Genomic DNA, 26,571 nt, shown 5'->3' on the forward strand with positions numbered 1-26,571 from the left:
GTTCCAGATTGGTAAGTTCACGTTGACCCAGGGTGAATCTGTGTTTTGTTTTTGTTTTTTTTTTTTTAATATATATAATACTTAGCAGGGCCTTTAGCACTTGTAAAAGCACTGTAGCATTTCCAGCTCTTGAGGTGGAAAACAAATGGGTGGCCAACAGCTGTGCACCCATTACAGGTTCCAATCTTGCAGAGCATGAGATCAGGAGTTGGTGTTTCTGGCCACTTCCTGTGCCATTTAAGATCGACTACTTTCCACTCTTGATACATTCCAGTAAGCAGACAGGCTGGCACCTTTAGTGTACCTCTCTCTCAGAAGGAGCCCACATCTCTTTGGACTCTGCTAAATTGAACAAAAATGAAGTTTGTTTTGACTTCTTGGTTCAGCTTGTGTCATGGGTCGCTCCCAGGGCTCGGTGCTGCCTGGTCGGGTCTCTTGTACATTCCAGAGAATTCCTTGGATGAGGAAGAGTGTGAGAGAGTAGGAAAAAAGGGCCAGTTTGGGCCTCTTAGCCCCAGGAATCCAGTGCTCCAGGCTCCTTGTAGGCTCACAGTGGCATGGCTGTCATTTCTCTAGCACTTGGTTTGAGTGTGTGGTGTACCAGTAGCATCCTGCCATCTGTTAACTGAGTACTCCTTGTGAGCAGCAATTTGACACCCCCTCTACCCTCTTCATAAAGGCGCACAGGGATGGTGCTGTCATCTTGCTCTGTGGTAGGTCCAACCTGTGCTCCTTAGTTCCTCTCGTACCTTAGAAGGTGCACTTAACAGGAACAGGTTTGAGTTGATGTAGTGCAGGGGATGACGGAGAAAGGCCAGACCAGGTTTTGGGAGTGTATCGGCCTGTCAGGTTCACCAATCCCCCTTTTACTTCTCTTCAGTTCATGACATTTACCTCTTGTCGCCAATTTTCGACTGGTCAGGTGACTTTTGTAGACCTCAGCCCCTGAGGCCTTTGTCCATTTTTATCACTGTGAAAGAAAAGAGGGGAAGCGTGATAAGGCCATTGTGTGGCCAATGATCCACTGCCCTCCCCACCCAAAACCCTCCTTACTATGTTACCCAGAAGGCCACAGAGAAGCATGTCAGAGCAATATTTAAAACCAGGAGGGGGCTCAAGACGCAACGTAGCCTGCATCCTCCCCAGTCCATTCTCAATGCCTTGTTAGTAGTCTAAACAGCCAAGTGTTGTGTTGGGCAGCATTGTGTCCGCTGTGGAGAGCCAGGGTACTTCTCATTCTGCAGGGAGTATTCAAATCATGTTCATTGGAAAAGAACGTGACAGGGTTCTGTAGGGTCTTTCTGAGCAGCTGTTGTCAAGGCAAAATGCTATGCTACAAAAATACTAATGTACTCAATAACTGTACGTGTATGTTCATGAATAAATTGGTTAAACATGTCAGAGATGATTGACTTGTTTTTGTACAATCATAGTTCAAGTCAGGAACCTTATGTCTTAGAAAAACTGATGAGTAGTTTGAACAAGTTTTAGGAAAAGTCTTGTACCAGCAGAGGGCACCATTGCTGTGATGTCGTGAGTGTGGCTCACTTGGGGATTACTCCATGGGGAATATGGTCTACTGTGGCAGTGAACATGACAGCATCAAACGCAACTCGGGCCCAAAAACCATTACATACCATTACAAATGCAGCGACTTACAGAAACAGAGACTTGTTCCCAAACATGGCCAGCTGTAGCTGAGACAATAAGCGATCCTGTCCAAACCCTTCACAGGACATCAACATAATCATTGCATGGACAAATTTAAAATCGAAAAATAACATTGAATAGTCTGAAATATGCAGAACACTCCGGCTTTAACAGAGTCGTTACGGCAAAGTGAAATAATGCACCAATCCTATAGGAACCCAATTACCCAGAAAGGTAATTGACATGGTTGTTTCACATAACTGCACATAATGGCTTTTCAATTACTGTTTTTGTACAGTAGTCTTCAGCAGCTACAGCTGTTAGGTTAATGTGAGGACCCGCCCACATGTCAACAAGTTCCTCTTCAGACTGTCGGTGTTCTACACACAGACTGGGAGCTGTTTGGACTCAGTCATCTGGACCATTGCCTCTCTCTGAAGCTCTGATTGTGACGGGCTAAATAGTGAGCCGGTGCCACTCGGGGGGGCGGTGCACCTCTCCAGACCCTCCCCGCCCCCCTCCTCCTAACACTGTGACCAGCAGCGCAGACAGGAGCCTCCACTTCAGCCGCCGCAGTCGCAGCAGCAGCAGCAGCAGCCCATGCCTCTTCCTGCCCCGGGTTAGACTGCCGACCCTGCGTCCGTCCGTCCGTCCGTGCAGTGCAGTGCGGGAGCCGGGAGCAGCCTGCAGCGTCCAGGGGGAAGATGCTGGAAAACGGGAGGAAGGTTTTCAAGGAGGGTCTGCTGGAGAAGCGGAGCGACGGGCTGCTGCAGCTCTGGAAGAAGAAGCACTGCGTCCTGACCGAGGACGGCGTCCTGCTGCTGCCGCCCAAGCAGCACGACCAGCAGCCGCACCACGGCGGCGGGGACATGGGCAAAGTCAAGGAGCTGCACTTCGCCAACATGAAGACGGTGGACTGTGTGGAGCGGAAAGGCAAGTACGTCTACTTCACGGTGGTCATGACTGAGGGGAAGGAGATTGACTTCAGGTGCCCACAGGACGAGGGCTGGAACGCGGAGATAACCTTGCAGATGGTCCAGTACAAAAACCGACAGGCGATCCTGGCCGTCAAGTCCACCCGCCAGAAGCAGCAGCTGCTGGTCGTGCAGATGCCCGGACAGAAGACGGTCCGCAGTTCGCCAAATGTTGCGTGATCTGCGGGCGAGTGGCGCGGACACTGGTGCGCCATTAGCGGTAAGACGACTTTAGAGAGAGCGGGAGAGAAGGGGTGGGGGTAGGGGGGGAGGGGGTGGAGGGCTCGAGTCCGGGGACCACCCGGGAATCCCTCCCTGCAAATTAAGGACGCGTTTTTCTCTTTTGTGTTCCCTGGATATTTGTACCTTGATGGGGGACATCTCTGCATCGCATGTTTCAGTCCTTTCTCAGTGACCCGTTTTCCAGGAGACAAAATCGCACAAGATGTGGATTTATTTTTTGGCGTAAAGAAAAGTTTTCTGTAGGCATATCTAACCCCTCTCTTCCTCATGGAGATGAAACAAATGTGGGGGGTAAAACACCCCCACAGAGATCTGGTGTCTGAGACAAGCAGGCGTCCTCTGTCCAAAATATATCTTCTGTCTTTACGCGCGGCGGTGAATAGATCTACATTACGCAGGTCTCCTGTTTATTTACAGCTTCAGGAAAGGTGCATGACTCTGAGGTTTTTGGAATCGGCGAAAGAAATATTTAAGGCTGAGCCTACGGTGGAATAAGTTTATAATATGCCTTTTGCAAAATAGTTCAGTATGTTAGAAGCTGGGAAAAAATAGGTGTCAGTGACTCCAAATGAAGCGTCAGGACGCAAGAATTACGCGTAAATAACAAATCCCGTCAGGAGAACTCCTGATGCTCAGTGTGTGCAGCTCTCTCCTGGCTCAGGGTGAGATCAGCTGTCTGACATCAGACACACGTGGCCTTCTGATGAGGCTCACGATGGCTGTTGGCACCACGTAGATTCAGCCCAGCGCAACATTATTACAGATATCAGGAATGTGCACATGCATGCTTTCACTGTGATGAATTACTACTCCTTACACCCTGTCTTAAAGGAAGACTGCCTTTTAGTCAACAATCAGATAGATTAGATTAAGATTTTTAGCAAAACTGTGGCAGTTAACATGGAACACATCTTTGAAGTCAGTTTTAACATATTTCTGGACAATTTTTTTTGGCTTTACTTTCAATTTGTCAATTCTTAGACCAGAAAAAAATTACATACATGAAAAAAGGATTCAGTAGTTCCCATCTTCAATGTTATTAACATGCCTCTTTGAAATTAGCTCATAGGAATATAACTTTTTAGCTGAACAGATAATAAAGCATTTTAAATATCTTTCAAAAAAAGGGGAGCTCTTTGAGCCATGACCTCATATCTAAAAATCTGCTAAAGCCTCAGCAGTTCACGTCTTCTGTCTTTTATGCAGAAAATAAAGTCCTTAGTTATAATTGAATAAAAATATTTTAGCACCACATCAGTGAGAGTTTTATCCAGTGCAAGATTGTCGCTGCTGAATTGAGCAGCCTAAGATCCCTGTATATTAAGTCCACCTTTTAACTGACTTTGGATTTCTTTGCTCCACTGTCAGCAGTCTGTCTAATTGATTTTATCTGCAGGTTAATTGGACGCTCAGCTGGAGAATGAATATCGACCTGGGCTGCACCTCCCTCTGCCGCTTCATCATTGAGCTCCATTCTCCAGGAGAACCCCTTTTCCATGTAGTGGTTTCTACAGACCAGAGCCCCAACCCTTTTCAATACAGAGACTTATTTCACAAAAGACTGATGGACAAAAAGCATGTGAGAAAACAACTGTATTCGACCGTGAAATGGGTTTATACCTTTATTTATTAGATGTGTACATATCTTTTCTATAAAATGTTTTGTTGTTGATGAATAATAAGAGCGGTTGTTGTTGTTGTTAGAATGGAACAGGAAATGTTCAACTAGAGGTTTAGGAGCCCATTGGGAATAAGCTTTCACGTTAAGTTAAGACATTTGCTGTAGTTTAGTTGGATCAGCTAATCATTACAAAAATGGCCAAGTTTTCATTTTTCAACCAAGCCAAAGAATCGTTTCACCTCATTTCTTTCTATTGTGCGGAATATATAGATACCATAGATAGTCTATATGAAGAGACCGGCTCAACTTATACATGATTTAGTACGTGATTTTTTTTTTTTTTTTCAGTGCATTACATAATATTTTCATTGTGTATGTCAATACCTTTCCATCATTTTATTTGGTTGCATCCATAGATTAAAGAGAAAAGCCATGCGCTGCTCTCTTGAGTTATGTAAGATACAGGCTTAACGTCCTCATTAGGCGCAGTGGTTACAGAGGTGTACTCATCAACTAACGTGCTGTGCAGTTTTTGTCTATTTGGATCATTTTCAGAAACTGAGTTGCTATTAAGGCAAACTCACTGGTTGCATGAGTGTCTAGTGGAACCAAATAAATCCAGCAAGGTAAGATCAGACTGAGCCTAAAGAATAAAACCGTAAAGAAATGAAATAAACACCTTTTTATTTTTTTTCCTAGTCAAAACAGGAGAAGATATTAGAGCTCATTAACTGTCTAAACTGGCAAACTGTCACAGAGCTGAGTCCAAATTCTAAGTTGGTACATGACTATCTCCCTAACTTCTAGTTGGCGAACTACCAAACCAGTCACAGGATGTCACCGTTTAGCGTCTTGGTGACACTGCTTCACAGATAGCTACACAAAAAAATGTGTGTGTACTAGGAAAATATATTTGGTCCTTTTAGGTGTGATGGAGCCTTTCGTAGGGCTGGACAGAAGTGACAAGATGACATCCTGTGAAAATGTGTTCTGTGAAAAGTGAATTTGAGCCATTCTGTGCAGAGCTGATTGACTTCCTGCGCAGCTCCTGCTAGTGGGTTTTAATTTTATTCAACCCAAATGAGTATGCTTTGGATTATACTGCAGCCAGCATAAAAAAAAATTTTGAAAAATGTATGCATCTCTGACTATGTAGCGCGGCTGCAAGTTTTTCCATCTTTTGTCTAGCATCACTCTCTCCAATCAGTTGTAATGACTGTTGGCCACAAAATGGCAACAACTGGGATGCTGTTAATCCAAAATAAGCATGTTAGCGAACTGCTGATCTTTCAAAATACAGTCCCTCTATTTAGCTTGCCAACTGGCTATGTTAAGCTAAAACAGACTCTTTGGCTAAATCCACTGGCCTTAACTGCCACCAGTCTCTGTCACAACTCTGCCTCTAACAAATGTTGGTAAAACACTTTATTTTGCCAGTCTGTTTTTTTTTTTTGTTTGTTTGTTTTTTAGAAGCATAGCAAGGTTTTTGGGAGAACATACTGTGGTTGTTGTGAAACCTTTGATGCACAGGTCAACATTTAGCGGGATGGGACAGGTAACAGTCTCAGAAATTGCCTCTGTATTGTACATTTCATGATGGAGGGTTGTCTTGCTGTCAGGAAATATTTTATTTCACTGTGGCTCATGTTTCCTGTTCGCTGGAAGAGTTTCCCACTGCTTTCCTGCTGTATCTCTGCCAACACATGCCTGTGTAGCTGTCACCTCGCACACGGGGTAATAGCTGTGCCATTTATCTAAAGCAAATGGTGTGACGCTTCTCTGACATGCCTTCCCGTTGCCATCATTACACACACAATTATAGCTGCACCCTTTGTAGCCACTGTCTAATTTCTTATTTCAACGTGAGATCTATTTTCATAACTTGAGATACATTCCATTAAAAAAAAAAAAAAAAAAAAAGGAAAACCTGCAGGATGTCAGGTGTTTTCTGTCTCTGTGTTCCCTCCCACAGCTGCAGACGAATGTCAGAGCCTTGCAGTTCCCTCGGGTTATTTAAATGACCTATAACTTGCTGCTGCTTTGTCGGCCTCCAGCCTTTCATGCTTTAAAACCATGAAACCTTTCACCCCCTGATTTCCTGGTCTAAAAGTAGAGGCTGTGTGGAGAATTGGGTTTCACTGCCAGTTGTTGCTACTCTGATAAACTGCCAGTCTGTAATGTCAAAAGCACACGTGACTCAGGCTTCTCTCCTGGCTAAAGCCAAGCTAATTCAATTAAACCTGGTGCATAATGACAGCATCTCTTTTTCTGACACATGACGAGCTCTCCGCTGCTGAACAGGAACATTACTGTGTAAAGTAGCATCCTGTTACTCTGGTCCATGAATGCAGCTTTTCCCCTTTCTGCAACAGTCACACAAAAGCTATGGACTGGAAACGCTTTACTACTCAGACATTTAGAAATTGTAGATCAAAAGTGAGACTGAAAACCATTTCCGGTCCTTGAACATCAGCATCACACGCAAGACATTTTAGGCTCGACATGATAAACGGTAAACGACGGTAAATGTGAAAACTTAGTGTAATAGCACACAAATAGAGAAGAGTAATATAATTAGCAAAGTGACCGTCCAGCAATGTCTATTTAGAGTTTGGAAACACCATAAACTGCTGATCATGCCAGACCAAGTGACGCTGTAGCAGCACAACCTGTGTTCTAAACCAAAAAAGGGGTTTGGTTTGTTGTTAGATTGTGTTTTGTTTTGTTTTTTGCCTGGCTCTGGTGATTTAACATTATACAGAGTACGCACTGGATCCTGGGCAAAGCTTATGGGTCAATAAACTACTTTCTAGTAAAATTCTGGTAATAAATTTTGTAGCAGTTACAGCGTCAATACTTGCTCATTTGTTGCAGATATACTTTATCAATCCCAGTTTAAAGCTGTACTCCCCACAAGCCCACACAATATATAGTTTTTCTGCAAAGCCAGCACAGTTCGTTCACAGTGATAAATGATGTACAGGTTTCTTTCCACTTGATAACAGAACACAACACATTCAGCTGTCTCACCATTTCTGTTTTCTATAAAATGATCAAACAGAAATATAATTAAATTATGGGAAATATGTAAAAGAAGAAGGTGTTAGTCAATCTCCCACTTTACCACCCAGCAAAAGAAATAGTGTGTGTGTGTGGTGGTGGTGTGTTCAGGGAAAAGAGCAGTGAGCTGAAGTTACAGTTTTTGCCGTTGTTGACATCCCTCAACGTGTCACTTTGAACCAGCCGCCGCAGCAGCTGCCCTTTAGATGTTTCATTAGAAGCTTTTGTAGCTCTGCATTAGCTCGTATGACTGCCAGCTTATTCCCCACCACCATCGTGTCTCTTTGATCTGAAGGAAAGGAAAGAACAGAAGGTGTAATAAGGTGGAGCAGCATCTCCTGAATCCACACCAGCTCTGTTTGGAGAACGTTTTCTGTGTTTTATTGCTGAATTGGCTTGCACATAAAAATTCTTGTCGAGTAATTCGCTCTGCTCTTTTATGGGATCAGTTCAACTGCAAGTGCTGACTGTGTCTGTCTCTCAGCACCTTTTTTTATTTTTTATTTTTTTTTTAATCTTCCCTGATTGTGATGCTGGTTTCTGTTGAGGCTATAAAGCATCCTTAAAGAACTAAAACTACTTAAAGGTCAAATATTTCACACTTAAATTTGAAGGGTTGATGTATCTGTGGCTTTAATAACCAGAAACCCTCTTAGTTTAGTTTTACATCTCCTAGCAGAAACTTCCAGATAAACCAAATCCTGTCAGGTTGGATGGTGGCAGGACACTCTGTTTTGCTTTGTTGTGACATCACAAAGTTCCAGAAGTCATGACGGCTGGTTTTAAATTTCAGTTTGTGAAAACAGACTGTGAGCAATCCTCTGTGGACTCGGTTGGCCCTTTGTACTTTCTTCAGACATTCCCCCCTCAGAACTGGACTCTGAAAGCAGCACAGACACACTTGCACTGTGTGCAGGGCTGATCCACCCTCGGTCTTTCGGTCTTACGCTGGCCCTTAAGCTGACCATTTGTATGTAGACCACAACAAACTGTGCATGAAAGTTGTCATGCCTTGTTCATTTTATAGGACTGCATTCATCTCTTTATAGATCCCAGAATATTTCTTGTGATCAATTGCCTTCCCAAGATCCATTCCATCCTATTAGGCTGAATTGCATTATGAGCATGGAAGTACAAAGGACTGATCCATAAACAGCATATCACTTAAGATGGGAAGGGGCTATTTTTAGTTCTTGCCTGTGAAATTACAGTCATAGATACTAGAGTGGTTGGTTGTTTGTTTACATAGTAGCCAGTTTGGAGTCATATGTCAATACCCCTTAAGCTAAAATTAATTCTGAATAAGTACTGTTGTGTAGCGTGGGTTGTAAATTCAAAGCATTTTGCCTATTTTTAAATGTGCAGGGAAGGTTCTATTGAGGCTGGATGGCTGATTCAGTTGTAGAGAGACCAGTTTTTCCAATTATCAAACCCTACTCTGAATGTATTAGCAGCTATTGCCCAAACCAGCAGAGGCTAGTCAACCAGGCCTTTTTGTTATGACAGAATCCTGCTTGTTTAGGTGATACAGAGTCTAGTTCTCCATCTACAGGCTGGTAATTCACATTAGACATAGTCCATTCAGTTATTATAATATGTCGTTAGGAGGCAGTGGTGAAGTCTAAATCATTAAACCTCGAATCAGGTTCAGGGTTCCAGTCGCTCTCAGGGCTCTCATTTTTCCCTTGGGGGGGGGGGGGGGTTGGAAGGTTATTGGTATTTGTTATAGCCCAGCTTTTGTAGAGTATTTCGCGGACCATAAGGCGCAATATCAACGAACGGGTCTATTTTCATACATAAGGCGCATGATAAAACATAAAGTGAAACAAAGCAGTCAGGTAAGTCGAACTTTATTCAACTCATTCACAATAACTCAGAATATTGTTCAGTTGTGACAAATACAGAAGAATACACTCACATTTTAATGTACAGTAATATTTTTTGAAGCACAGTGCGTACTCACTCATCTTCATCTGCTTTATCCGCATCCAGGTCGAGGGGCTGCTGGAGCCATTCCCAGCACACATCAGGCGAGGGGCGGGGTACATCCTGGACAGGTCGCCAGTCCATCGCAGGGCCAACACACAAGGACAAACAGAGACAAGCAACCACTCACGCTCGCATTCACACCTAAGGCCAGTTTAGGGTCTCCAGTTAACCTACACATGCATGGTGGGAGGAAACTGGAGTACCTGGACACAGACACAGGGAGAACATGTAAACTCTGAGCAGAAAGGCCCCAGGCCGGGAACCAAACCCACAACCTTCTTATTGTTAGGCAACAGCGCTAACCACTACTCCACTGTGCTGCCCCACAGTGCATACCAGTATTACAAAAAGTGGCGGGGTTAGCGTACTGCGTTCTGTTCTCTGATTGGTTTATTGTTGCTAGCGATAGCATACGCCTGGAGTTAGTGTGACGTTGGAACAATGTTGTATCCAAAATTTTATTATAATTGGATTATGGATTTGAAAATTGGGTTTACGTTAAAAACCTAATGTTGGCTTGACGTCTAATTATAGTAAGGTAACACTGACTAAATGTTGGATGATGGTTGCATGCCAGCACTACATAATTAGCGCAGTGTACCACATAAATTTGGTTTGAGGTCAGCAAGCACAAGAATTCATACATAAGGCGCACTGCTGATTTTTGAGAAAATTTAAGGATTTTAAGTTCGAAAAATACAGTAAGTATATTTTTACTAACAAACTTGTTTCCCTCCACCAAACTAACCTTTTTGTATTTTTGCTCTATTGATGTCTGATTTCAGATAGACAACCTGATGTGATGTGGACCTCATTAGCCACCAATGCAGCAACCTGTGAGTGTGTCAGCAGTCCGCTTGATTTTTATATTTTTATTTATTTATTTATTTTTTTACGTGTTCTTTCCATTTTAGGAAACTTCTCAGACAGCCCACAAGCATTCTTAAGTGCTGCATAAAAGCCATAATCATCTTCAGGATGTTCATAATTCCAATCACAGGGACTCATTTGCCACTGTAATCACGCCACATCACCACCATATCCATAATCACAGATCACTCAGATGTAGATGTGGCGGCCCCTCATGCCCGCTCGCCATTCCAAGGGCCTGGCGAGGAGATAACAGGTACACAAAGAAAAGTCCATTATTCTGGGACATCTGGCGTCAGCCCGACTCCACAGGCTTCATCAGACGGTGAAACAGCTCATCAGCACAGAGAGCGAGAGCAGATTGTTCTCACACTCGCTGTTTTGTTTTCTTCTGGCTGTGTGGGTGGAAGACTGATAGGTGGAATATTGCTTTATGGGCCTTTATTCAAGCTGTGCGTCAGAATTAACGCCAACTTGTTTGCACTTTTGTGAGGATTTGTAATAAAACTTGGATACCAGTGAGTTTCAATCCTGTATTTATTTTACTGTAAATTTCATTATTCTGCAATTGAGTATTATGTGGGACATAAAACAAATAATTCTGTACGTCAGATCTTTAGTCTGTCTATTCGGCGTCATTAAACCGTTAGACTTGTTCTTAGCTGTCAGCAGAATCTGCAGTGTTGTGTTCATATGAAAATCAGGCCTACTTAGCCATCTGCTCTGTAGCACATAAACTGTTTGTGGAAATGATCCAAATGGTAAGAAACAACTGAAAATGATGAGCAAGGCAAGTCGTCTTTTCGAGAAACTGTCAGCTTGTCATTGTGTGGGTGAAGGGAAGAGTTTCAGTTATGCAAACATGTCTTTGAGGCAGAGCTGCTACAAGGTCATCACTTCCATTACCAATTCATAGATGCAAAGTTGCATTTTGGGTTTAGTTCTCCAGATTCTGGATTCCAAGAGATGTTTGTCTTATTGGTTGAGTTCCAGGTCCATGTAGTCTAAAGGTAGACCTGCATCAGGTCTTTGTTTTATTTTAACACAGTAAAAGTATCAAAGGTTTAAGTCCACAGAGAGAAGAACTTTAAAATCAACTGTCAGGAACTTTGTGATGCCACAACCCTAAGCCCCGCCTACCAGCCCCCCCCAATCAACTTTTATTGAGTTTGGCTTCAGTCACTAGAGATTTTTTTTCTTTTCACCAGAACGCATTTTAGTTATTTAGTTTAGTTAGTTATACAGCGATGTCTGAAACACAGTTGGTTATTACAGCCGGAGCAGGTGTTGCAGTTGTTTCGCATTAACAGAACCGAACAGTAGCAGTCAATTTTTTTTTTTTTTTTTTTTTTAGGTTGGATTGGCATTATGCCAAGCCAGATGTCATATAGCATACACTCGGTGTACTGTGTTTGGCATTGTATTTCTAAAGCAAGATGAACCTACAGGAATGGATAAACATAGCTACGGACATGTATTGTTTTCATTTGTATTTTCACTTTAGTCTACCACTAAACCATTTTCTTGTGTGTGGTGGTACCAAACTGCAGTTTGTGTAGAGTCTGGGCTGTTTGTAAAATTGGCTCTCCTTGCTCACCCTGCCCTTTGACCCGCTCTGTGCCTGCTGGCTTTAGTCCTACAGTACGTCCCTCTCCACACACACACACACACACACACACACACAGCGCAGCACCTGTTGCCAAACCACCAGGCAGAGGCAGCACTGGTCAGCTGGCTCAGCTCAGTCTCTCTCTGCTATTATGGCTGGATGTCAGTGATAAGAGCAGCGATGTCACCTTGGTCTCTGCAGCTTCGGAAAACTTCTTAAAAAACCCTGAGAGCTCACACACATAGGTTGGAGTCGTGTTTATGAAAGCTTTTATTTACATTTACTGAAATCACCTCTCATAGTTACGCTGGCAGATTCACCACTTACCAGCAATCGGTGTTTGATTTCAGGCAGAGGACAAAAGAGGCCTTCTCATGTCTGGCTGCTGCCCATTTATTTTGTTGCCTGCAATGACAACTGTTGCTGGCAGATTTTTATCATCTTTGGTTGGCAACATAAATAATGAAGGTCTTTTTAATCTCTATTCAAATTAGTAGCATGTTGTTTTTTCTTTTAGAAAGAAATTCTATTTCCACACAACAGACACAGGCAATTAGAGATACTAAAAATACTAAACATGAGGATGACATGAAATGGAATTGAAAAGCAATCAACAGACCTACTGTACCACTTCTAGGGTGGTGTTCAGCTACGTGTATTTTGTCAGTCTACATCATGCCTTAGCACAAATCACATCTCCCTGAAGGAAGTTAAAGATGAAAATAATCTGGTGGAAAGTTAGGGGTCCGCTCACAGAACAGATGGAGACAAACCATTCCAGGGTTAGACAGTTGGACTGCATTTGGGGCTAAAACATGAGGTATTTTAAGTGTGTCCACTGGTGATAGGAAGAAGAATGTTGGACAGGACTAGCCGTTCCTGACCCACACAGCTCTTGAGTGGATTGAGGGTGTCGTCTTGTGGGGTGGCTTGTTGTGGGAGGCGATTTCGATAACCACTATGCACCATCTGCAGACTGAATGTCTGACAGCCAAATTAAATTTAGTCTTCAAACCAGCAGTAGGACAGCTCGCATTAAAGAGTGTGTAAGCTACAGTATATCAGCGTGAACGTTTGAATTTGAAACTTTAAGTAAGCATAGCAGGAACAAGAAACACATTCGACCCTTTCTTTGTGCTAATTCAGTTAAAATCAGCCATGGATCAAATATTTGTTTGACTCCTCACTCTCTCTCTCTCCTCACCAGAGACTAATTCCACTATCTTTTAGTTACACCCAGACATTGTAAACATCCTTGTCCCTACATTATCAGCAGGAATATGCAGGTGGCGTGAGCAGCGGATCCCTGAATGTATACACAGACAGACACAAATCTCCCTCTCGCCCACACACACAGACAGAAAAAACACACACAGGTGATACGGTGTCTGCAGCGATAACAGCAGTGAGGCAGCTGAGCGGACTCGGCCTCCTCCTCGCTCTTTTAGGCTGACGGTGGCAGCGACAGCTGTCTCTCAGCCAATTGCTGACCTCCCTGTGTTTGTGTGAAAAGCTCAGTTCCTCTTTTGCATGAGATAATACTGTTGTTGCTCTGGGATTATCTTTTCCCGCAGGAGCCAAACAGCAGTTAAAAACAATGCAAATGGACCATTTTGCAGACAAACTGCCCTGGAAAATGGAGAGTAATCCAGAACGATGTAGGTTTTTTGTTCACTTATTTCCCCCCCCCCCCACAGCTGTAGATTTCATTTTCCTGAAAAGTGCCAGCTGCTGCAGAGGAAATAAAAGCTATAAAAGCTTCTCTTACTCCCCTGGTGTTGTTAAACGTTTTGTTAAATGATTTTTGACATTGCAGCTTTCTGAGTTTGCTCTGATGTCTGATAGATTAGGAGGTGTTCCTTTGGCCAAATGGTTCACTCTATGTGTCGGTAAAAATCTCATGGTGACATTCACAAGTGAAAACATTTCTAATTCAGCTGGTACAGCAGTCAGGCACAAAAAATAAAATGTCTGAAAAAGATCCCAGCTTCATTAAAAAACAAAAGAAGAAGGAAACCCTTTAAACGGTCTTGCTCTTGCTCACACCTCTGTCATAGCTGTTGACCTGTCCGCACATGGCCAGAGATTGCTGACGTGCTGTTTACCTCGCCCACAGGCAGGAACTCTGCATGAGATGTGACAGTCCGGACTGACACAAAATTAGATTTTTCCGGGTTACAGCAGTGTTTTGTTTGTTTGATCGAAAAAATACATGTAAATGACATTGTGTACATTTTATACTGTAAACATTGTAGGTCCTTGTAAGACAAGATAGTGAAAATTATTCCAAGGAACAATACAAATATGAATATAAATAATTTTGGCATCCGTTTTTTAGAATGTGATTTACTTTCATTTCCATACTGAAATGAAATGTTTGACAGAATGCATCAATGAGACTCCCCCCCCCCCCCCTTTTTTTTTTTTTTAATTGTCCTCGCCTCACTTGAAAACAACAACTAGGAGATTCGTTATTCCAAACTATTCAAGTCAACCGCATTACTTCTAAATCTTATGAATAAGTCTTTGAGTGGAGCTGGAATATTTAAAATGTATCCACCACAACTCTCTAATCTGGCAACAGAAAACATACTAAAGCTTATTAATGCCTGAATACTCATCTTCTACCGCTTATCTGGTACTTGAGCCAATCCCAGCTCACAGTGGGTGAGGACAGGGTACAACTCCGGACAGGTCTCCAGGTTGCAACCTGCTGATGACAGTCTGTGGCACTCTAAGCTCAGATGTTAGGTGTCGTCTTGGTCTCGTAGCGGAGTCAACTCCGCTACAACAGCTTTTATAATTTATGGTAAATATTAATAAATGATAAAGATATTTATGTGCTTATAGTTCCTGGAGTGTCCTGAATATTTCAATTGGAGTGGAGATTCTAACTGACCTTTCCAGTTATAGCATGCCAGTAATGACAAACTTTGACGTATTTAGACATTCAGAGCACCTTTGTAGCAAAGTTCTTTGATCCGCCTTGTCTCGGACAAAGTGGTTATAATGTTACAAACTTTTGACAAAAGCATTTTTCAGTTTACAAACTGAATCGTGGATCTGGTTTGAATTCACCCAATGTTTGACTACTGAGGCTGATCCAATATTTACTTCCCTTTTTTTGACAATGTAACAGACTTGCTTGTGGCCGCTATGTGTTTGTTGTTTGGGTTTGTGTGTCCCCTGACAGTTGCCTTACGGCTGCCATTTGGTGATTGTTGCTATTGGCTGCTGTTCATTGTGGTCTGTCTCCGTGTTCTGTGGATTATTTTGGTTTTATTTTAACAGCTAGGTGAACTTTAGACGCTGTTTTACAACAGTGCAGAATAATTTAGTCTTATTGAAATTTTAAGTTGTATAAATTGAGGAGTTTTACTGTGTAAGGCAGGCATATTTGGAACAGATGTGTGGCTGTGGTGGCAGCTCTCAGTTCATCTCATCGATGTGACACATCAAAATACTGCTGTAAACACTGGTGTGAGTGGATAGTAATTATTTTACACATCCTGCAAAAATAAAAAGCTAAATCTATATAACATATCAGATATCTAGAAGAATGTATACAGTTGAAAAACTGAGATGACGAGTAAAAGAAAAATGAGTTTGACAAGATTCTGTAGAAAAATTGTGGAGATTCAAAGACAGAATTTAATGTCTTGTCAAGTTGTACTTCAAGGGACTTTACTGTAACCCACGTTTCACAGAGCAGCTGGAAGTTTATGTTACTGCAGGTTTTGGCTTTTGGTGAAGAGAACTTTGTAGCATCTGCATGGTTTTTTAAAAATATTATCACGTTTGTCTTCGAGACACCAGTTGGGTCGCTGGTAGAAACAATATCAATAAATAAAGTCGGTAGTAAAGGTGGTAAAAAACCCAAGGTGCTCTGTAAGCTCTGCTGCTACGAGTGCAATCAAAATGGAGACAAAAGATAGTGTGTGGGATCATGGGAGTTGTCTTCACCTGCTTTGATTCAGCATCAGTGGTTAGGGTAGCTTTTACCTAGAGAGTCTATGAAAACCAGATGAATTTTAGAGATTCAGTTTTTAGCCTTCAGATGTCTGCATCTTCAGTTAGCAGAGAACCAGAGCGAACAAATCTGTCAAGTCTGCCAGACTGTCTAAAAGCAAGAGCAGATAAACATTTTTTTAGCCACCTTTTATCTTCAACTTTCTTTTTGAGACAGGACCGTTTTGTTGTTGTGGTTCCACTTTGGAAAGCAGCCTGCAGTCCAAATCGTAACAGTTACTGTACAGTTCTTTGTAGCCTTTCTCAAAGTGTGTCCTTGGACATTGCCCACATTGTAGGTGAGGAGTTTGATGCTACACACAAAACACCAATTGTTTTGTTGGAGTTTGGAGTCTGAAACTCTGCCTCTGATAGAGGAGAATAAATAGCTGAGTAGGTAAGGTGCGTGCAAACAAAGGGAGGGAATCAGGAGACTTTGTGGGGAAGTCTAAACTGGCAGAGGAGGACAAAAGCTTTTTGGACTCCCTCCCTCGCTGGTTAGTGTTTTCAAGACTATTTGCTCTTGGCCAATTGTCTTTCTGAGTAAATTCAAAGCTCATCAAAATTTTATGCCTCTACAAAAAAATCCACTTAAGGTGCAGCTGCAAAGAAATGCATTAATTTTAAGACACTGTGCTGTTTTATATGCTGGTATTATCTCAGTAAGCCTCCTAAAAACTTGTTTATATTAACTTTATTTTTCAGTCAGTTGGGCCTAATGGTCTAAAGTGTGTGCACTTGGAGTTACTGTTGCGCTGCATCAACAGACATCTATTCATATGAAAATGTGAGTGGTTGATTTGTCATATTTTTTTCATGAGCAGGTAGACGTTGAAAACAAAAGGAAATGGGACCTTGGGCTGTTTTCTTTCTTTGCATTGTTTAGCCTTGAATCAAACACACGGCAGCGTCTCACTTTGAATGCACACACACAAAGCCCAGCACGCCCATATTGCGGTCCATCCCTCTAAGCGGTGAAAAGCCGCAGCCCGGGCCAGCTCAGGTGCTGACTCACTGTGACGTGGCGCATTCACGTTCCAGGACAGAACAATGTGTGTGTCTATCCCGAGGACGCAATCAAAAATGCAGTGGAGTCACCTGCTGGGAAAGGCTAACAAAGATTTGGCGAAACTGGGGAGGACACATTGCAAAATGTCAGGTCTGTTGTCTTTCAAGGACGAAAGGGGTGTACATGCATAAAGATTTTGAAAATGTCAGGTCAGCCACTGTTGTCACTGAGCCAGCCTCGCTTTCAGGACACATCACCACATGAGCTCTTCCCATCCTGCCCCGTCTTACCTGACACATACGCACTGGCCGCTCTGTTTCTCCAGCAGTCACGTCGGCGCTTTATTTTTTTGAGACAGAAACAACATAAATGAATAAAGTAACAAAAAAAGCTGGTTAAACGCACAGTGCTCTGTAATCTTTACTGCTACCGGTCTCACAATCCAAGCTCTGACAAGAGATGGCTTGCAGTGATGTTGTGAGTCAGACTGGTTAAAGACAGCTTTCGGCCTATCTTTGGCCTCGCGAGAAGAACTCCCCAGCACGCAGGACAGTATGGTTAGGGCACATCATATCTGGGGTAAACTTAGAATTCCATTGGAAACCGCACAGGAAAAAACGAAACTGAACAGTTTTAGTGTCTCGTGTAAAAGTTTGTGCTGCGTCAAAATCGAAAACTCATGTTTAGAGATGAGGTTCAGCAGGAGTCGGTCACAACTCACTGGCTGACAAATGAAAGGCAGATTCATGCAGTTCGCATGTACAACTGTGCCTGAGGAGTGCGTCGTACCGCTCAGCTCAGGCGCCATCTCTTCTCCCCACGTTATCCGGTAATTTGGGAACATCGAAGGTCTTTCAATGACAAAGAGACACAGAAGGTCAGGGGGAGTCGATTCAGTTCTTTGTTCATAAGTATACGTGATGTCAGGTGGTGTGATGCTGATGCCAGTGGTTGTGTTGTTTCCGCAAGGTAGTGCATATTGCGTGTTTAACATTCAAAGGATAGCAGCTTATTAATGAATGCTGCCCTCGAGCTGATTCCACTTTATTCAAATTCCAGACAGTAGAGCGAACACTGCTATTGTCTCTCTCTTTATATTATATGAGTATATATAGTATGGATGCAAGGTCTGCCTTCTAGACCTGTCAACGCTCCTATGATCTATTATTTATTGTTCGAATACAGAAACAAAATGGCTATATTACTGTTGGGGGTGGAATAAATGCTAAATGTAGTGTGCTAACTTATGGAAAGCTGTCCATGCTTCATCCCGAGGCAGGTAAAAAGAAAATGACAAAACAAAGGGAAGCCAGTTTACAAAGATTGAGGAAAAATCCCAAAATCTCCATCATGCCACGCCCTCATCGCGATGTATTGTAATTGTGTAACTCAATAATCATAGTTGAGCTATATGATAAATGTGCATACATACACGCACACACAAAAGTCTGGGGCCTTGGGCCAGTACATCTGTGAAATATTTCCCTTTATTCCTTTAAATAATTCCTTTGATAATTTTCATGATACTTACCCTGTTGGTTGCGGACTCATTTCTGTTAAATCAATTGGAAAAGACAGATTCGGCAACACGGTGCATGTAGTCAGATGGTTAAGAGTAAACAGAGTAAACAACTGCTGTCGTTTACGCTGATGCATCTCCGCTCACCACTCTTATAGAGTGCTTATCTGAGTGACTGCGGCCTTAGCGTCAGATCTAATCTGTCCGTCCATTCCCCTTTGACCTTTGACCTCTCTCATCAACAAGGTGAGGTGTTTTGGTTCCATTTAGAGTAAAATTTCAAGTTTATTTTCCTAAATTTTATATCGTTTCTGCTTTTTAGCCACACTCTGCGTTTCCTCAGAATATAGACTGCATTCATTCATTCCTGCCGCTCCATTTCTTTACTTTCATTTCTCTTAACCTTTGTATCCACATCTTGTCTCACCTGCGATTTTGCCTTTTTTTTTTCCTTTCACATTTGGTTTCCTCTTTATCATACCCTATTCTTTCTTCTTTTCTGCCCTCCTGCCACATAGCTCCTCCTTTCTTTGACCTTTTTTGTTTTTCACCTTTCTTCCTATTTCATTTCCTCAGCCTTTTCATCCATCATTTTGCTCCCTTTTGTTATCTTTCCTTACTGTCCTCCTTATTCCTCTCTTTGTCACCTCTCCTGCACTCTTATCCACTGTGTCAACTGTCTTTTTTTTTTTATCCTCTCTTCTTATGTTTTCCCGAACTCTTCTTTCATCCACTCTCTTTGTCTCCTGTCAGATCTCCTCTCATTTTCATTTCACCTTCTCCTCCCTCCTCCCCCTCCCACACTTCCCCCTGCTTGCATTCTGCCGTGCTGTGTTGTTGTGAAGGACAATGATCTCATTCATGCCCGCCTTGGGAAAATGTTTGTGACACTCCGGAGTGCTGGCAGGCAGTGGTGCGATGCCACCAGGCGGCTGGGGGACACTCTTGGGGATGGGTGGGTGTGACAGTGCTGGAAGTGAAGAGTGCAGTGCGGGTGAATACTGGAAGAGAAATGGCGTAAAGAAGGGGCAGAGATGCTCCCTTTCAATGTCACCCTGTAATCCAACACACTTCATCACTCTCTCTCTTTGTCATTCTGTCACTCCCCTCTCCTGGTATTTCCTTTCTTCCCTTTATCTCTCCTTTTCATTCTTTCACCCCCTACCGCTTAATATTCTGTCTCACTGGCAGGTACACGCATTCTTCTCCCAGGAACGATACTGTCACATCTATAAATGTTCCAGAGGCTGCAGTCGATATGACAGTGAAATAGAGACCGTGTGAATTTTATAGTTGCGGTTGACGCTGTGAGGGTTGCTGGCACTGTAGATTGAGTTGTCGCTTGAGATGAGTCAACTCTGCATGCTCTTCTTCTTTTCTGTTTTGCTTGTAACTCTCCATGGAGCTAATCGGTTAGTTATAGCAATGAATTGTGCAGGAGGCTCAGACAGGCTGAACTGGAGTGTGTCATTAAGTTTTTAATTGCGCTGAACAGTTGGTGAGCTGAAGCTGTCTGTCCTGTGTGATGGAGACGAAGGGCAAATTAAAGCAACCTGTGCATAGCGATGGAATTGAATTTGAAATGGGAAAACATTCTGTGGGCGAGCGATTTTTGAAATAACTTGAAGCTGCACCCTTTTTATTAAAGGTTCCATATTGCGTGTGTTCTTAAATCAGGTCTAGGTTCTAAATTAATACAGTGAATGGATCGAAGGTCTCAGACTGTATCCAGAAACTGAGCTTTAAAACCAGCTGTCAGGCATTCTACAACTTTGTGATGAATTTTAATTGTGAATAATTTGTGATTAAAGCGTTTTCCTGAATCGGTCAGTGAGGATCAGCACCTCTCTTTCACCGAGCAGCCTAAATGAACAAATCAGCAGGGAAGAAGTGGGAATAGAACAATGCTTAGTTAAGATTATTTTGTCAAACTAAAGCCACGATCAGACCACCCATCAAGAAAACAGTCAGACAGTAACAAATAGCTTCAGTGACCCAACTGAAAGGTATTATGAACTAAATATTTGACCATAATTGACCACTGGTCAATATTTAAACTTGTGGTTCTGTAGCGTTTGGTTTTATAGCGTTGAGCTTTGTGCTATTTGTCATAGTTGCTTGTGTTTTAGCTTTTTTCCAAAATTATGATTTGGTCAAAGTAATGAAGATATTTGCTTCATTTTCTTTGGTTATGTGCATTAATACTTTTCATCCTGGACTGTAGTCAGCTGGTCACTGTTGAGCGACTTAAAGTGACTCCAGACGTTTCCTTTAATGCTAAAACTGAATATGAAAAGATTCACAAAAGGTCAGGGACCACTGTAGCTGAATAGGTAGACACTGTGGTGGGGTGTTTTTTCTTTTGGCATGTAACATTGGAGAAGCCTCAGGTCAGCTCCTCTGAATCCTGAAAGACGTGACTTCTTTTCTGAGGCCCCATAATACGACAAGGTGAAAAAGAAAAACAAAGAAACTCCTATCTGTTGTCTTTAATGGATAATATCATGCGAACAGTTGAAATTGTGAAGAAGAAATTGGAGTTATGAAACAGAGCCAAACTGTCTGAGATGCTGGATTTGAGCATCATCGTGTAACAATTGTGGACGATTACAACACCAACTCTTATTTTTAAAATCTACATCTGTCAGCTAATTATCCTTCACATTAAAAGATGACTGTATACGGCCTTGTCCAAAACATTTACTTTGATTGAAAGAATTGAGCTGTCAGATCAGGGATGGTTGCAAAAATACATCAAATTCAATTCAATTAACTTTGATCAACTTCTTGTCTCAATCAATATAAAATTCTGAAAAAAAAAAACAAACCCCTGCAATAATATTAAATATCCTTATTTCTAAACTTTCATCATATAACTCTGGTTGATATTTGTTTTCCATTGGACTTGGCAAAAAATGACGAGGAACAGAACAGGAAAATGTATTGCAAGACTATAAGCATACGAAATAATCAGTCTTTTTTTGAATTTGGGTTTATATTTAAAGCAGACGACCTGTCCAGGGAGTACCCCGCCCCTTGCCGGAACGTTGGCTGGGAATGGCTCCAGCTCCTCCGCGAGCCGGAAATGGAAAAGCGGTAGAAGATGGATGAATTGATTGCAAGAAGACCATGATCATCGCCAGGCAAAATTTTAGATGGCCGCTTTGCTCTCATGACTCTGTTCTTCTTCCCTTTTTCACCGAAGACAGAATTTAGCAAACAGCAAGTCTCCATTTACAATTATCTCCCAGTTTGGAGGTCCTTCCCCTTCTGCTCCATACCCACGATAACTCATGGGTTAGCTTTTTGACCTAATTATGTGCACCACCCTGCTGTTCGCTGCATGTTGCCTTACTTACATGTGCATAAATGAACTTTTTATTCATTTTTATATTTGCGCAGATATATAGAAGTGCACAAATTGAGTCACTGTGTCTGTTTCTAAGCAAAATAGAGAAGAATTCCAATTTACATGTATATCCTTGAATTAATAGAAAACTCACTTTTTTTTCACATAGTCAAACTGTGATTTGAACTTTGATATACTCCCTAAACAGTAATGATATTCTCTCACAAAATATAAAAGATTTTGGAGCCTGAGATGCGGTCTAAACGCAGACAGTCAGCAGACACATACTGGATGCATAATTTACTATCTCCTCTGAAGTATTTTCTGAATGTGTACTAACAAAAATATCTAACTGCACATAAAAACTCGTCCTTAATGTTGAAAGATGTTGCAGGAGTAAAAAGTCCCAAAAAACCCCCAAAAAAAACAGAAAACGCCCACCAGTTTGAGACGACTTTATCTTTGTGACAGGGAGCATTATCCTGCAGGAAATAACCATTAGGAGATGATAAACTGTGGTCATAAAGGGACAAAGCATCAATACTCAGACTGTGGCATTCAAACCACGATGGATCGATTTTCCACACAATGACACCATCTCCTCCAGCCTGGACTGCTGGTACGAGGCATGTTCAGCCCATGGATTCACATTCCGATCCTACCATCTGCTGCTTCAGCAGATATCCGTATCATCAGAGTGGGCCACGCTTTTCCAGGCAGTGTTTTTGTTCTTGTGTCTCTGCTGTCGTAGCCCATTTACCTAAAGCTACAAGGTCAGTCTGCCAGTCAGAAGAAAGGTTCTCAACCCCTCATCTGTTTTCTGAGTGAGCCAGTGAAAGAAGAGGAGGGTTCAGGTAGATGCTCAAAGAAACTGGATAAGCTGTGCATTTCTGTCATGTACTATCCCATCACTGTGAAATTAAAACATTGATGTTCATAGATTTGTAAATACAGCTCCATGGAGGATACCTGCCTCTGTGCATCCTGGACACGCAGTAAATTTGGTAAATTAGCTTTCAAGCGACAGCTGCATTCCTCACTGTGAACGTGTGATCAAGATTAAACCAGCCCACTCTGAAACAGGGGCAAGCCATTCATTATTGATGGTCAAATCCCTCTGAGGATGCCCAAAATAGACTTGTGTGGGTGCATAACGCACATGTAGCTTGTGAGCCTGTGATGACACTTTATTGTCATTACCAGCTTTTATAAATGAGACCAACTTGTAATACCGAGCTCCAATCATTTACCTTTTTTTTTTTTTTTAGCTTGATCACCCATAATATAGGAATGATTCATCTGTTAGCTCATTAGCTCCTTATTGGGATGTGCATTTTTGGATTTGAAGAAGCTTGTTTTTACTTGTGCTCTCAGACATTTCAGACAGATTCAAAAGCATTCACTTTGTGCACATTGAAACACTTTCGCTTTCGTGCTTGCTGCACCAGTGATGAATTTTCTTCACTCTTTCTTCTCCATTTTTGCAAAGAAATGAAGAAAAAAAAAAACAAAACAACAACAACCACCTCTCAGCTGAATCTCAGCTCCCTGGGGTCACTGGCAGGTTGTTAAATTCTTGAGCCTTGATTTTTACCGCATACTTCCTCAAAAAGTCCAGCTACCCGTAGTGTGGGATAAAAATGTTGACATGCGACCACTGTTGTGAGTACTGTGGGGTTTCAGAGTTTTTATTGGCTTGTTGCTGGAAAAAGTGCACATTTTACATCAATAGATTTATATTTTGGGAAAAACCACACTCTGACGGAGTTGCGTGCCATTTGGCTTCACAAGTGAGAGGTAATTAATAAAATGACATTAAACAAAAGCTTGAACATAATGTGTAGCTAAATCAGACTAATGGTGGGGGCAGCTAAAAAACTGATCCAGATTTATCAAAGAGGAAGCCAAAGAGTAGCCAATATTTCTGATTTTACGTGGAAGCTTTGTGATTTTTTTTTTTTTTTTTTTTTTTTTTTTTTTAAACAGGTCTGGAGAGGAACTTCAACTGATGGGCTTCGCTGGTAGGATTTATATCTTTTTCTTTTTCTATTTCAAACTTGTTGTCCTCAGCCGCAACCACCACTGAGTCACAACACCTGAAGGAATTTTTCTGAATGCACACAACTGCCTCTGGAGACAATCAACACTTGGTACAACTTCTTTACACACACAAAAGCTACTACTTCCCAACACCCACAAACAGACCTTGGAGTTCCCTTTTAGCCCAATGCTTGCAGGCTGTAACCATATATCTACCAGACACATATAAGGCCGATGTCAATCCTCTCACCTCAATCACATTTGCGCATTGCACATTGAATTAACCCACCACACAAACTAACCATTGTTAATCCTGTTACTGGCAGCTGTGTCCACTGCTGTCTGGTAAACAGGTGCGTGGTCACTTTGTGCAGATGACTTTCATGAAGAATGATGCTGACTAAAAATCAAACGCTAATGCTTCTCCTGATTTTTGAAGGAGCTCTGTATTGCCAATATCGGGTTGATATTTTGGAATTTGATATATGGTATTTTGTGCACACATAGAAATGGCAAAAAAGAGAAAAGAAATATAAACTAGTGAAACAGCCACTCAAACATAAAAATGTACCCAAACTAAATATTACAGAAGCAAAGAGTTATGGGTCGATGTTCAGACTTCATTGTGCAGCTCTACTTTCCTCCTAAATTGGTCATGACAACAGATTAAATTAAAATTGTTGCAAAAGTCTCCTGTGCTAAGTTTATTATTTTAGACTGGTATTATCATGCAGTGGAGAGCTGGGGGAAAAAAATAGCAGACAGCAGCCTAAGGGCAGAGATGAGCCAGCAGCTGGACCTTGGCAGGAGTGGGAGAGAGGAAGAGAAGTGGATAAAATGTCCTTGTTGACCTGATTAGGGGAGTGAGAACGGTGTCAACGATTATCTCCAGGTATCTCCTACATGGCGTATATCACTAAAATACACAGTTTGACTCCATGAGGACGTGAAAACAATTTTCATATATAAATCGTGACGCATTCACATTCATGTAGCTCTGAGTCTTTGGCTGCTTCATCGTCTGGGCTCGTCTACATGTTTTATGTGCGGCAATCACATCTCGTTGGGAGGAACTGTGTCAAATTGTCCACAACAATGTGATTGAAACTATGCTTTCTGAAACAATGCTCTAAGGCAATAATACTATTATTGTTACTTAAAGTGTACTATGCTAACTGGTCCATATGATGTTTTATATCCATATATGCATTCATACATCACAAACCTGAAAAAGCAATCCTGTAAGCTTGTGGGGATGTTCTAAAGAAAGCTGATGCTTGTCAGCGCAGAGAGACAGAATTAACAGTGACAAACAGTAATGCTGCTGTATGTCAGTCACTGCCAGTTACCTGCTACAAGCTGCATAATCAAACAAAAGATGCAAACTGCACCAACAGTTCTGATAACGCCTGCTAGTGTCTGCTTTTGGTCTCAACGGGCCTGTTCTAATCTGAGTCTGGTTCTGACTGAGCGTGAGTTTTGTTATAAGTAGAAGGGCTCCAGCATCTTTGCATACATCAAATATGAATATATTTTTCTTTCCTATAGTCTCTTTCTATAATATTTAATTGGTCTGTTAACTTGTTAATCATTTAGATGATCTTCTATAGTATATAGTATAGATACAGATATACTATAGTATAGTATATCTGGAAAAGCGAATTAGCATTAATGTTCTTGCAGATTTAATAACTTTGGTTGGTAGCTTTAATTCTTAGTCGATTCTTTTATAATTGAACTCTAATCCTGTTCCTTTTCATCCTTCAAAAAACTTTCAATCACACCATCAGTGTGTCATTAACTTTTGAGTTTGACAGGCTGAAAATGCACATTTTCAGTCATCTCCCACTGCTTCTTTGTTGTAGGCCGACAGATGTCTCCTAATTCATGTACTCTTTATTGACGCAACAGCAACAAAACAAGCATGAAAGTGCTTGGAACATTTAAATTGCATATGTGGTTTCAGCACTTTGCGCAGTTCCAGGATGTTTTGTTGAAAAAGGCCTGAAGTCATGTTTTTTTGTTTATGAATGTTGTTTGTGACTTTGGGGTAGTTTCATGACTGATGAATCCACTTTTCACTGTTATTTCTTCATGCCTCATTTTGCTAAAAATGCCAGAAATATTTGGATCTGGCATCATCCTGACCTCAGCAGTGTAAAACAACATTTTCTTTGCTCTCTCACATAAAACAAAGCCTCCCCAAAACCATGTCCTTTTTTTTTTTTTTTTTTTTTGCATGTTTTTGTTTTGGCAGCTGTCTTGCAGTGTGGCGTGGCAGACTGCCGCTACCTCTCACTGTCCTTTTTCCCAGACAAGCCACTCACTTGTACTTTTCCACGGCTGCTGGTTTCTATGGCAACAAAAGAGGAAAAAGAAGACAAGGAGGCTGGGGTTTGAGAGAACACTGTCAAGCAAACAGCATAGGAGTGGCTCGGATCCTCGTGAGGTGGGAGTAAAACCCAGAGGGAACAAACTGGGAGGGAGACTTATGCAGAAACAAAACCGAACTGTTAAATGACTCAGGCTGTGTAAGTTTGTCGAGATTGTGAGTTTGTTATTCACAGATAAATTACACAGTAGGAAATGTCAGTGTGACAGCTACAATACTATGCTTTTTTTTTTTTTTT

The 26,571-nt window shown here is 41.8% G+C and overlaps 1 protein-coding gene across 1 annotated transcript; it reads left to right on the plus strand.

The window, feature by feature from the left end:
• The first annotated feature begins 2,207 nt into the window (after positions 1-2,207).
• On the plus strand, positions 2,208-6,408 carry phlda1 (pleckstrin homology-like domain, family A, member 1). The gene is made up of 2 exons (XM_029495242.1): positions 2,208-2,844; positions 4,264-6,408. The coding sequence occupies exon 1, from the start codon at positions 2,355-2,357 to the stop codon at positions 2,802-2,804; it is 450 nt and encodes a 149-aa protein (XP_029351102.1). The 5' UTR covers positions 2,208-2,354; the 3' UTR covers positions 2,805-2,844; positions 4,264-6,408.
• The last annotated feature ends 20,163 nt before the right edge of the window (positions 6,409-26,571 follow it).

Source organism: Echeneis naucrates, chromosome 23 (genome assembly GCF_900963305.1).
Source record: "Echeneis naucrates chromosome 23, fEcheNa1.1, whole genome shotgun sequence".
In the NCBI taxonomy this organism is placed as follows: domain Eukaryota; kingdom Metazoa; phylum Chordata; class Actinopteri; order Carangiformes; family Echeneidae; genus Echeneis; species Echeneis naucrates.

Bases quoted from the DNA above. Each gene is read 5' to 3' on its own strand.
- phlda1 (XM_029495242.1), top strand. From the start codon at position 2,355: ATGCTGGAAAACGGGAGGAAGGTTTTCAAGGAGGGTCTGCTGGAGAAG.